General features: G+C 37.8%; 1 protein-coding gene across 1 annotated transcript in view; it reads left to right on the plus strand.

Moving 5' to 3' along the window:
• Window positions 1-8853: 8853 nt before the first annotated feature.
• RFX6 (regulatory factor X6) overlaps window positions 8854-14208 on the plus strand; it is a 56007-nt gene continuing 50652 nt past the window's right edge. The window contains exons 1-3 of the mRNA XM_033234389.1: window positions 8854-9173; window positions 9477-9633; window positions 12360-12483. Coding sequence (XP_033090280.1) covers window positions 8951-9173; window positions 9477-9633; window positions 12360-12483 — 504 coding nt within the window. The 5' untranslated portion in view covers window positions 8854-8950. The remainder of the gene's footprint in view (window positions 9174-9476; window positions 9634-12359; window positions 12484-14208) is intronic.

The raw sequence follows: 14208 nt of genomic DNA on the forward strand, positions 1-14208 counted from the left end.
TGTGTGGCAAATAGAATATATTAACTGAAATTTTAAAAGTAAAGAAGAGTTTGCTTAGCCCTCAAACATGCTTAATTTATTAAAAGGGTTTAGGGTTCACATTTGGAATATCTTATTCTGTTTATACCTGTAGAGTGTGTCTTTTTGGAGACACTTCATTTCAAAGAAGCAGCTGCATAATTCTCTGGATTTGGGGGTAGAAGGAGAGATCTGCTTGCAAAATTACATTCTACCTATGACCAGAACCTTTAGGAAGCTGTTTTAGAGTATAATATGGCACCCAAGTTATTTCTCCCCAAAATAGAACATGTGTATATGTCTGTATGCATGCATACACTTGTGTGAGTTCTGTAAAAGTAAACTTGAAAATAAAGTACACATAATTTACATATACACAGACTTATAAAGTAAAAATTATTATTCATTTGGTGTATTTGTGTGTATTAGTGCAGTTGATCTTTACATGATCCCTTTGAAGTAAGTTTTATTATTCAAAATCTCTCTCACTTTTGAGTTCCTCTGTTCCCCTTTAAAAAAAATAAAAAGCACACAAAACGCCCTCAAAAGCAAAAGACAAAAAATCTCTTCACACTTAACTCTCCAAACAGCTTCTCTACTAGCTGCTACTTCATCATCTCTAAAGTTCAATTAACTTTTTGCGACATGCGAAGCAAAAGCCAGTCTGTTACTGTATCAGTTAGTTTTTGCTTCAGATTTTAGTGGCTTTAAACAATATTTATTAGGACACTATTCTATGGGTCACCAATTTAAGCCAGGTTTGGCCAAGCTGAGCTTCCCCAAGTTTCACTCCTGAGGCTGTAGTCAACTGGCAGGTCAGCTAGAAATCGGTTATTTAAAAATGGCTTTGTTTACATCACATACATGTCTGGCAGCCCACGGATCTTTCTGGCTAGCAGTTTTCAATAGCTAGCCAGACCACTGGATATCAGCTGAAGTAATGGGCTTAACATGTCTACAGCAAGCTAGCCTGGTCTTAGCCTCCTGGTGATGGTCTCAAGGTATCCAGAATCAGCAACAGAAGTGAAACCTCAATGCATGAGTTCTTTCCAAGCCTCTGCTTGTATGGTTGCTAATAGCTAAGTTCAGAGGCAAGATAGGAGAGTATTACCCAAAAGCACAGAAAGAAGATGCATGAATCATTAGGGGCCAATATTATAACAATCTACCACAATCACCCTGTGTATATCCTCAAAATGTTCTTGAATCACTCCTTTCTTTTCTGTCTTCACTGTCATAGCCTAATCCAAGTCTTCATTTTATCATTTGGTCTTCCTAACTTTCCTCTTCCACAATCCACTTACTTTTTATGATATTTTTCTTCCTAAACTCCTCCATGATTTGTTATTGTCAGTTATGATAAAGTTGTACACATTTCTTAGCTTGATCAGGCCCTCTCAAGATCTGACCTTAACTCATGGTCTTTCATGTCTCGTGATGGTCCTCTTCTCCAACTGGACCCAAATACTAACTCCTCCAACCAGGTGTACTTTTTCTTGCCACTGTGCCTCTGTACATTCTATTCCCTCTGTGTGGAATGTATTTTCCCCACAGTTCCACCTGTGAATGCAAACAAATCCTTCAAGGCTGATTAAATGTGACATTTTCTGTGAAGTCTTCTGCCTGCCCTTCATCTACTCTTGTTTCTGTGTTCCTAGAGGACTTTGTACACACCATCATGTTGTACTTAACAGGTTGTATTCTAAAATATCAACCTCCTCCATTAGACTGAGTACTGAAAATGAAATAAAATGTCTTATTTATATTTGAATCACCAGGTCATGATAAATTATTTTTGGTTGATGAATGTAAGGATGAAGGGTGCCACCAATTTCCATTCACTTTTGTAACAAATATTTAATAGGTATCCACTATGTGCCAGCTGCTATTTAACACATACATTTAATATTAAATTTGACTTGCAACTTATATTTTTGCCATTTACTATGTGTGCTTATTACAACAGCATGTAAGGAGCAGTTATTGAATACACATACAGCAATAAATTATTTACTTTTGTACACTGACTAATATAATCTATTTTCTTTCTTCACTATTGCAAACAAACAAGTAGTCTTACATTAATCTAAAAATGAGCATTAGACTATCTTTTATTGGAAATAGAAAGAAATGAAAGTTATATGATAACAAAGGTTATTGAAGACACTAGAATTTAAGGCTTAACAAAATAACTTTCAATAAAAAAAGTAATTTTACATTAATTTAAAGAAGTGAATATTGAAATATTTTAGATGTATTTTCTCTATATTTTAATAGTAACATTATAATAAACATATATTTTCCAAGCTTTAACATGTTTTATGATTAGAATAACTTTTTCTTTCCATGCAAGACCTTCCCATTTGTCACCAGGCAATACTGATTCTTCCTTTCAATAACATTAGTACCTATCACTCTCCCCATTTCCAACTACATGCTACCTTCCTGACCCTGATCCCTGACCAACAGGAATTCATTTCCTGGATTTTCCCCAAATTAATTTATTTTTTACATTGGTATGCAGTTATAGAAAAACAAATGGTTCTGCCAACACAGAAACTGGACCCATCAACCTGGTCTCCTAAATCATAACCAACTGAATATATTTTATTTATCTTTCTCTCTTTTTAAATTGACTCCCTCAATCCTCTCAGCCTTTTATTGATCCTTCCTTTTCTTCAATTTCCATTTCCCCCGTTACTTCTCTATTATTCTACATGCAATAAGGAAAACCATATGGCACAACCAAGATTGCAAGAGGAAGAAATTAGACTTGAGGAAGGAATGTAGACCTAATCTGTTGATGTTTATAGGATAACGGCAAAACTGATAGTTCATATTTTAAGAATAAGCCAGGGAAATTTGTCCAAATTTTATAAATTTCTTCCATGGCAAAGCCTTGGACTAAGTAGTAATTCTTACCTGGTAAGAATGTAGCAGATTCTTAATTTTTAAAAATAATCTGGCTGGGTGCAGTGGTCCATGACTGTAATCCCAGTACTTTGGGAGGCCGAGGTGGGTGGATCACTTGAGGTCAGGAGGTCAAAACCAGCCTGGCCAAAAGGATGAAACCCTGTCTCTACTAAAAACACTAAATTAGCTGGGTGTGGTGGTGTGTGCCTGTAGTCCCAGCTACTTGGTGATTTGTTTTTCTAAGACCACCAGAGCGGGCACAAAAGAACCAGCGACCAGGCAAGGGTAGGAGCAAAACTGCAAGTTTATTTTGGTCACCTAAGGTGTGGGGAAGAGGTCTGTCGGCCTCCGGCAAAGAAGGCCTACAGAGTCCCCCGGTGGGGCTCTCGGACGGAGTTCCCACAGTCCCGACATCCCGACAGGAGTGGGGCTGTGAGAAGGCCGTGCTCCGCGTCCCTCCGGAGGGGCTTTTCTAGGAGTGGGAGGGCAATAGGCGGGGCACGGGCGTGTCAGGGGGCGTTCCACAGGTGCGACCAGGTAAATCTTGGTCTCTTCAGATTGACGTCACCTGGCGCATGCCCAGTTGGTCTGCACCTTCCCGGGCGCCCGCTGCATTTTCGCGCGTGCGGGAAAAGTTGGTGAAGAAGAACCCGGAAGTGCACCATCTTGCCTCTGTTCGTCCAAACACTTGGGAGGCTGAAGCAGGAGAATCGCTTGAACCCAGGAAGCAGAGGTTTCAGTGAGCTGAGATGTCACCACTGCACTCCAGCTTGGGCAACAGAGCGAGACTCCGTTGCAAAAAAAAAGTCTGACCTTTCTTATTTAAAAAAAATTACTTTATTGAGACAAAATTCACACAGAAGTCATCATTATAACCATCTTGAAGAGTACAATTCAGTGGCTTTTCGTATCATCATCACTATCCAGAACATTTTTGTCATCCAAAAAAGAAACCTCATACACATTAGGGAGTCACACCTCATTTCCACTACTTCTAAACCCTGGCAAACCCATTAATCTATTCTGTCTCTATGGATTTGCTTATTCTGGACATTACATGTAAATGGATCATACAATATGTAGCCTTTTATATCTGGCTTATTTCACTTGACATGATGTTTTTAAGGTCATATTGAAGCATGTATCATTGCTTCACTGTTTTGTTTCGTTTTATTTTTTTGAGACAAGGTCTTGCTCTGTTGCCCAGGCTAGAGTGCAATGGCTGTGATCTCAGCTCAGCCACCTGAGTAGCTGGGATTACAGGCATGCACCACCATGCCCAGCTAATTTTTGTATGTTTCAGTAGAGATGGGGTTTTGACATGTTGCCCAGGCTGGTCTCAAACGCCTGAGCTCAAGCAATCCACCAGCCTCTGCTTCACTGTTTTTTAATGACTGCGTAAGATTCCTTTGTATGTATATACCACATTGTGTTTATGTATATAACAGGTGATGAACATTTGGGTTGTGTTAACTTTTTAACTTTTATGCATAATGTTGCTATAAACAGTTTTACACAAGCTTTGTGTATGAGCTTATGTTTCTATTCTCTTGAGTATCTACCTAGGAACAGAGTTACTGAATCATATGTTTAACTTTTTGAGGAACTGCGAAACTATTTTCCACAGTGGTGGTGTCATTTTACATTCCTACCAGCAATGTATGAAGGTCCCAATTTCTCCACAACCTCACTATCATTTTAAAACATTATAGTGGGTGTGAAGTGATATCTTATTGTGGTTCTGATTTGCATTTCCTAATGAAAATGATATTGAGCATTTTGTGTGCTTATTAGCCATTTATAGATCTTATCTGGAGAAATGTCTATTTAAATCTTTTACATGTTTTTACATTGGGCTATTGTCTTTTGATTGTTGAGTTGTAAGAGTTATTTATAAATTCTGATAGACGATTTTCAAATATTTTTCCTCTGTGTGTTGTCTTTTCATTTTCTTGATAGTGTTTTTGATGCACGCATTTTGGTGGAGTTCAGTTTATCTATTTTTTTTATTGCTTATACTTTTTGTATCACATTCAATAAACCTTTGCCTTATCCCAGGTGATGAAGACTTACACCAAGGTTTTATTCCAAGAGTTGTACAGTTTTAGCTCTTGTACTTAGGTCTTTGAACCATATTTATTTTTGCATATAGTGTGAAGTAGGGTTCCAAACTTATTATTTTAGATGTGGTTATCTAATTGAAAAGGCTATATATCCTTTTCCATTGAATGGTGTTAGTACTTCTGTCAAAAAACAGTATTTGTTGCTTCATGTATTTTGGGGCTCTGTTGTTAGGTCCATAACCTCATTTTACTTTTTTTTTTTTTTTTTTTTGAGGCGGAGTCTCACTCTGTGGCCCAGGCTGGAGTGCAGTGGCACGATCTCGGCTCACTGCAAGCTCCGCCTCCCAGGTTCAAGCCATTCTCCTGCCTCAGCCTCCTGAGGAGCTGTGACTACAGGCACCTGCCACCACGCCCAGCTAATTTTTTTGTATTTTTAGTAGAGATGGGGTTTCACCGTGTTAGCCAGGATGGTCTTGATCTCCTGACCTCGTGATCCACCCACCTCGGCCTCCCAAAGTGCTGGGATTACAGGCTTGAGCCACCGCTCCCGGCCTTTACTTTTATTTGAAAGAAACAAAATGAAAGTCATTAACAGAAAGCAAAGTACTTGCTGTATTTATAAAATAATTTTGGTGAACAGAAAAACAAATTAGGAGAGACATGAACTTTCACAGAAGAAAATTTCATAGTATATGATTACTCCAGATAATATTATGCCCAGAAATAACCTAGGCAAGGAGAAGGTTGTTCCTCAAAATTCTTCTGCAATGAAAGACCAAAAATTTTTTTCATTGCTTATGTGAGCTAAAAGAGATCTAAAGTTTCAGAATAAAAAGATTAGATATGTTTTATTGAAGCCTTACTCTGTTTCAGGCATTGTACTAGTTTCCTATTTATAATGTTTCATTTGATGCTTATATCAACTCTATAATGTGATGTCTTATGTCAGCAGGACCAGAGTCAAGCATTTTTCTACAAAAGTAATTTAAAGAAAGTGTTGCCAGGAGAAACAGGAAAGGGAGTAGGGGTAGCAGGACAGAGGAGGGGAAGAAGCCAAACATGGATGGGATTTTAGGAATGGTCTAGTGGGAGACGGTTTCAGCCCGATCCCATAGAGAAGCTCTGGGCTGTAAATTGCACCTCAGATTTATCCAGCATGAGGTCAAGGTTCTTAACCATCAGTCATTGGCTAAGTGCTAGCCAGGGGCACCTAGGCTGTCTCTGTCTATGGGCAATGGTGGTCTGGTAGCTAAGGGCAGTCTCTCCAAAGAAAAGTCCCAGGAGCTCTCAGGTGGTGGTCTTGGTGCTGGTATTGGAAACCAAAGGAGGCAAAAACGGGGTGAGGAGTGCTCAGAAATGTGGAAGAAATCCCAGGGGATCTGAGCAGAACACCCACAAAATCTACTATAGATATGTACTATTTTTTCCAATTTTGAGAGAAGGAAACAGGCACAGAAAGGTTAAATGTCCAGAAGCACAAAGAGAATGAGTGCAAATGTACCTGCCTCCAAATTCCTTTTCCTTTCCCCTTTACTCTTGTGCCTCCAGTCATGAAGACACTGTAATTTGGGAACTTCAAAGAATCTTCTCTTTCAGACATCATGTGTTTTTTTTTCCCTTAAAACAGAATAAACTTTTTCAGGTATTTTTTACTTACATTCTGTCAAACTGTAAGCAGAATTTTGTTCATCATTGTATTCATGGGCATTTTTTCCCCTGAGAGACAGCTGATATCTTACAAAAATTTCTTAAAGAGTATATAAAACATAAAAATCTTACAAATCGCTATTTTAAAAGATCAGTCTCCATTTTTATCTATTTTCCTGCCTAGGACTTTATGAGGTGTTTATCACTAATGCCTTTCTAAAACACTAGTCTCATTAGCTCAGATTTGTTATAACAATTACAAATAGCAAATTAGGATATTGACAGCTTTTCGCCATCCTCTGCTTTCACCACATACCATACATTTGAGAAGGATGGCATTGATTCTTCTTTAAACATTTGGTATAAATTACTCATGAAGCTATCTCATCCTGGGCTTTTTTTTATGTTGGAAGTTTTTTGATTACTGATTAAATTTATTTACTTGCTATAGGCCTATTTAGACTTCCTATTTTTGAATAGAAGCACAAATAACTTTCACATCATTTTGTTAGGCAAACAGATTTACTTAAAATTAAGGCAAAAAGTTCACTTAGGGCCTTAAGTGATCATGGTTTTTGTTTCCATTGATCTGTTCAATTGGATAATTGCCAGATTTTCACGTAGTGTCTGTATGACTTGCACACACACACACACAAACACGTTATCATGTGGTCAATATTTTTAAAAAAGAAATTCCAGTAATTTTCCTGAACATTTTTCTTCTTATCATTTCATATAAGTAGACACAGTTAATCACTAGGACTCCCTTTACAGAATGAATCTGAGGGTATCTCTGTAAAGAGGCAATATTCTAAACTTTAGTACTGTACAGCTAAGCCCTCTGGCTTGGGCAGGCTCTGAGGCTTTCAGAGGACTGGGTAGTGTCCTGAGGCACTGGAGGGGTATACCCTCTTTAGGAGTTTTAGGAGCGTGGAGGGGTGAGTAGCCCCATCCTGGATCTAGCTGCTGGAGGTACCAGGTAAGGTGAAAACCTTTGACAAAGAGTTGCTGCCTTTCCCAACAAGTGGTACTAAAAATGGGGGAGATTCAAATCCACTCATAAGCTTAGCTGCTTTTGCTGTATTACTTAGACTGCATCACTCCTTCCCATAATTCACCCTTCAGTCACCCATCACCTTGGATCCCATTTTGTTTGTTCTATGTTAAATTTCAATGTAATGTAGTTTAATATTGTCAAAGTCGAAGGTTGATTTCTCTCTCTAGTGCTGCAAGAGAGGATGACAGGCTGTAGGTTGTGATGAAGCAATGTGAGTCAAAGCAGAATCCTTGCTTTTCTTGGAGAGCACTGGGCATATAAAGACTCCGGGCGCATTTGTCAAAAGAACAGAGGGTGGAAGGAAAGGAAGATGATCTGGCAGTCAGGTAACACCAACCCCAAGTCTCCACTGACCGCTCCCACCTAAAGAGAGCACAGATTATAGTTTGCCCCCATGAGATTGCCATTTTGGGTTGGAAGATTGTCGCAATTTCATTTTTCACTTAAACAAACAAACTTCTGTTGCCCTACTGCTAGGCATGAGATGAGTAATCGTCAGGGACGCGTTTAAATTACAAAATAAAGGTAAACGGGAGAGAAAGAATCTTTCCTCGGGGTTGAGACAAGATCCTCCAGGGCTGGGAGATCCAGGAGTGCGGGCCACTGTGCGTCCACAAGCAGAGGGTGCGTGATGAGATGGGATCTTTCCTCAAATGCTGAGAAGAGCCCTCACCAATCCCTCGGAAGGTTCCCGGAATAAAAAGCCCGGCCCCTGCTGTGCAAAGACTGAGCGGTACTCCGGCATACTTTTTCCCTGTTTCGGGGGTGCAGAGTCCAGGCCGCGCGGCCGGGTGCCCCAATAGTGTACCTTGAAAGTAGGGATGGGGCCAGTTACTGCTGCACTTTCCCTGCAGAAGAGAGTGAGCCTTCCCAGGATCTTTCTGGGAGCTCTGAGTGTGAAAATGGTCCTCCGACCAGCCCAGGTTGAGAGAACGGGAGGGAGGGGGAAGCTGTGGGGGGCCCAGGGCGTGACGGGCGCAGGTGAGAAAGTGAGTTCCGAGGGAGCATCTGCCCGGACCGCAGACAGGTGGAGAAACGCAGTCCCACCACGGCCCGCCGCGGCCCCCGCGCGGTCTAGGCTGTACCTTTGCGCGGCGTCCCTTCTCCGCTGAGCCAGGGCACTCCGGAGCTTGCGGCCTCCTTCCCCGCCCCTGCGGCCCCCGGTCCCAGCCCCGCCCCGCCCCGCCCCGGGCTGGCGCTCCGCTGGGGAACCGGCCGAGCGGCGCCGCGGAGGTGTCCGGCGTCCAGGAGGATGGCCAAGGTCCCGGAGCTAGAAAACACCTTCCTGCAGGCGCAGCCTGCGTCCCAACTGTCCCCGGGGATCCAGGAAGACTGCTGTGTGCAGCTCCTGGGCAAGGGCTTGCTAGTCTATCCGGAAGAAAGAGTGTACCTGGAGGCCGAAGCGCAACCCGGGGGCGAGCAGGGCGGCGGGGAGAAAGGCGAAGACCTGGAGCTGCCGGGGGCAGTGAAATCAGGTGAGTGCTCTGCCGCATCCGGAGCTGCGAAGGGGACGAGAACGTATTCTAAGAAGGGCACCCAATAATAATAACGCATCCCAAACATAAGGCAGATGTAGAATGTTCTGTCCAAATCTTTGTATTTCCTCAGTAAAATGTCAAGTAGAGACTGTCAACTCTAAGGGATTTTGCATAACTCCCCTTTCCTCCCCTCCGCCACCACCCCAGTAGGCTACTGCTTTGAAGTTAAGGTACACTTAGAGGCTACTTAGTTGATTTTATATTCTGTTTTTCTTTATCATTCCTTCAACTGGCAATCAGAAATGCACTTAAACAATGGTAACTTTTCCTCTGAAGAAGACGATGCCGACAACCACGACAGCAAAACCAAAGCAGCGGATCAATACCTGTCTCAGAAGAAAACCATCACGCAGATTGTGAAGGATAAAAAGAAGCAGACACAGCTCACGCTGCAGTGGTGAGACTCGCCCGCAGGGTACACTGAAGCACCTGTTGACGTTTGAACAGCTAGCGTCTTCAGGATCTTTGTTTTTCACAATTTACTTCTTCCTCAAACTTTTTGGGAAAGTTTAAAAAACCAATTAGAATTTAACCCAGATTTTTTTTTTCACTGAATTTTTAGTATAGAGACTGATACAAGTGCTGATGAAGCATTACAAATAAAAACCACATTACGTTGTTCCTTATTGACTAAAACCATATTTTCTTCAAATGTAAGCATTAATGAACGTTTTTTATGATGTATTGGCTTAACATGCAATCAGTTCAGTCCTTACATGTTTGTTATTTGATAGTTTTTGAGTTTATAAAATACGATTCTTAAAAACAACTTAAAACGAGGAAGGATCTTGACACTGCCTTTATTCATAAGAGGGCAAATTAAAAATAGTGTATACTCTGTAAGACGAAATGTGTTTGAAGTAGAAGACATAGAAAAATCGCTTAAGATATCACTACTAATTTAAATAGATGTTCAACTATTTGTATAGCATCTGTCATATATGATTTATAATAATAAAATATTACAAATTGGTTTTGTGGAAAATATTTTAAAACCAAGAATTTATCAGTAGGATTTCCACATAGAGTGAACATTTTGTAATATCTATCTAAAAGAAGAGGGCTCTAAAGTAAAAACATTATATTAAACTTCCCTACATAGTAGGAAGAAATAGGAGCATACATTTCCTCACAAATTCCATGTAAAAAACAAACTAATAAAAAGGATTACATATTTACTGATTAGTTACATAACCTAATTTTATGTAGAGTATGACCTAAGGAGCCTTAGAAAAATACAATATGAAGACCTAGTACATTTTATTTTTATTATTTATTTAAAGATTAAATGACAATTTACATATAGTAGTTTTTTTGTGATTATATGCTTGAACCCTTTCAAATATTTGAAATATAAGCCAAGTATTCATCTAAAGTTGGAGTTTAACTATTGAAGTTGACGTCGTGTTTACTAGTTATGAATATACTAGAGCAGTCAAGTAATTGAGTTAAATATCAGGGATATTTAGGATACAACTATTTGCAGCAGGATAACTGGGGCAAAAGTATTTTGATTTCAGATATATTATTGAGCTGTTTTGAATGATAACTCATTTTTTCCATTTAAATTGAGTGTGTGGAAATATACATGTTTCTTTTATGAATAAATGTATACATAAATATGTATAAATTAAGATCAAAGAAAAAGTTTTACCCCAAATGAACATCATACTTATGTCTAGGATGATTCAATATTTTGAAGACAAGGACAATGCCTACTACAACAATCTCAAAATAGCAAAATGAAATGTGAACATTATGTACATGTAATTAAAATATAATTTTTAAATAGGTAAACATTTCTCATAAAAGTTTTCAAAGTTTTGAAATTATCACACATCATTTTTGTTTGAATTTTTCACATTCTGTTCTAAAAATGAATATTATACATTTTTAAAAAGTGAGTTACTCATATTTTGAGAATTTTTTTAAGGTTATAGATTATTTCAGGGCTGTTAAAAACTAGAACTGAAAATCAAAGTGAAAAAGCTGGCTGATTAATTCCAGTTTTCTCTATCAACTAGTATGTCATCTGATTTTATGTACATATATTGATTTCATATTTTGAAACACTAGATCTTAGTTTTTTTTTTTTTTTTTTTTGTTCTTCATTAAAAAAAATGGGTGACTGATATTTTACCTGTTCAGGGAATACTTTCTTTAGTCTTTATCTTGTATACATTAGAATATTTTAAATCAAGTCTTTGAAGGGTTTCATCCAATTTTAATCTGCAGACTCTATATTGCATCATTTCTGCATTATAACAAATATTATCTTACTATACATAAAATTGGTATAAGTAAATTTTAGTCAAAATCACCTACTGAACTGTTAGGAAAACTGGGAATGGAATCTAAAAGTTTAATTTGTACATTGCTGTTTAGAAAGTTGTAACACAAATATGTATTTATTACATTTATATAAGTTATGCTTAGTTGCAAATTAAATGGAATTACTCCAAATTTTCAAAGGTTATATAGTTATGTTTGGAGATATCCATAGAGAATTACATTATCTTTTAAGTGTATAGTATGTTTTAGATAATTATAGTACTGATCACAGTAGTGAAAAGTATAGGAATAGAAATATATCAATGTCATTTGAGACTTAAGTAAAATGGTTGATTCTCCTGTGTTTTGCAAGTAAATGCATCATTGTCCTTCCCTAATTATTTAGGGCTCAGAACTAGGTTTTAAATGAAAGTGAGAGAATGTAAGCATTTGCCAGCCTGAAGCTTGGCAGCCCTTTAGTACTAAGAATGTTTTTTAAAATACCCATCATCTTCAATTTCACCATTCATATTTATATGTCACAGAGCAAATCATGATGAACCATGAGGTTTATATAGAAGACCTAATATTTGTGATGTGGACCAGGCATGGTTTTATGTTGACCATGATATTTTAACTGTACTAGCAGATTTTTCACTGGGGTTTTTGTACTTCTAACATTAATCCTTACAATTTGATTTTTAAAAATATCCAGAATAAAGGAAGTCTACTTATGTCTACTCATTACCTCATTTGTATAGAGTCCGTATTCAGAATGGGTAATAAGTCAATGAGAAAGTTGAAGGAAAAAGAAATAAAATATTTGACCTAATATTTGTTCCTTTTTCTTAGGCTTGAAGAGAATTACATTGTATGTGAAGGAGTTTGCTTACCACGGTGCATTCTTTATGCACACTACTTAGATTTCTGTAGGAAAGAGAAATTAGAGCCAGCCTGTGCGGCCACCTTTGGAAAGGTAAACGACTCATATTGGCTATAGTGACTTATAACTAAAGTCATGTCAGGCAGATAGCATGAAAACAAATTCATCTGTGCAAGTTCTCTTAGAGAATATTGAGACATTTGTTTTGCAGGCAGAAATTGTCTTAAGGACTCTGTTTGGAATTGCTGTATGTTTATAACTTGATTTTGAATATTAGAACCCTAACTATTAGAAGATCTAATGTAAATTTAAGTCAAGCTTCATTTAAGCAGTAGCATTTCCCTTCAAAGAGGGATGCATTAAAGTGTATAGTGGCCTGTGTTAAGAAGCAGAATTAAATGGAAGTGACCAGTCTCTTGCTAATGCAATTAGTGGTTAGTGGTTATCCTTACTTAGCTAGTCCAAATATATGAGTTTTTAAATCGGTTTTAAAATGTACTAAAAGTTCTCCTAATTCTCCATTTCTATATTTACATCCCAAACCCCAAGATTTTATGATGGGATGGGTTAGAATTCTCTCATTTAAAAATACTTTCTTCTACCCAACCAGTATGGTTAGGATGGGAATCTGTATAACTGACATTACTATGCTTATATATATATATATAGAGAGAGAGAGAGGTATCATTTTGAGAATCAATATCAATCTCTTAAGAAAGCCTTGTTCTTTAAGATTCATGTCATACTGTGTTTGAGAACCTAGGATATCCCAGAAAAACTTTAGGAAGCTTGGGTCTCAAATATTGTGTCTTTTACAAATTGAAATCCAGATTCTAACCTGTAGAGGGACTCATTGTCCAGAAAATAATGAATACTATGGTCCAGCTTCTCATTAAAAAAAAAATAGTTTATTTTAACCTATCTATTTACAGAGTGAGTGTGATATTATACATTGTAATGAGGTAATCTAGGTTCTAGCCTAGACTGGACTAATTTATTGTGAGACCTTCTGAAAAGTGCTTAATCTCTTTAAAATTCTGTTTACTCATTCTATTAAATGAGGAGTTTGGATAAGACAACTTCTAATATCCATATTAACATTACCATTTTGTGAGTCCACCTTATGGGAATAATTCTTAACTGTTTGGCAGTCATGAAGCACCTTGAAAACCTGGTAAAACTATAGACCCAGCCTCCAATAAATTAACACATATTTTGTGTTAATTTGCCTACATATTTGCCCTACATATTTTGACATCGAGCTCTCTAAAGTTCATGTATGGATCTTCAAATATTGAGTTTAAAATGGTTTTCTGTAGAAGACTTTTTAAACAATTTTTAATCAGATCCTAATTTTAGCAAATTTAGAGAAAGGAACATACAAACCAAAAATTTTATAACATTACAATGGAGATACAGTAAGGCAGAGAGAGTTTTATATGTCCTTTTGGGTTGGGAATAGATTTTAAATTCTGGGTACATCTCTGTGTGGAATTATATGAAGAGACCCAAATCTTCTCACTCCATACATAAATAAAGTAATAATTGCTTTAGTAGTACCATCAAGCAAAAGCAGATATTAGTATCATCTGCCTTGGAAATCAAGACAAGGTCAGTAGAGCACTTCAATAAAAAAAGTACTTCCCTGCCTCTGCTGATGTATTGCTTATCAATATGTGTAAGTTATTATTTTTTCCAGACTAAGTATTCACTCACAGTTCATTCAGAGGTCAACATTTACTTTCCCCAAGTAATTGGCTATGAGTGGCTTACATTAGAACCATATACTTTCTAAAACCTAAAGTAATCCTTTTTCTT

The sequence above is a fragment of the Trachypithecus francoisi genome, unplaced genomic scaffold (assembly GCF_009764315.1).
Source record: "Trachypithecus francoisi isolate TF-2019V2 unplaced genomic scaffold, Tfra_2.0 Lachesis_group15, whole genome shotgun sequence".
Lineage (NCBI taxonomy): Eukaryota > Metazoa > Chordata > Mammalia > Primates > Cercopithecidae > Trachypithecus > Trachypithecus francoisi.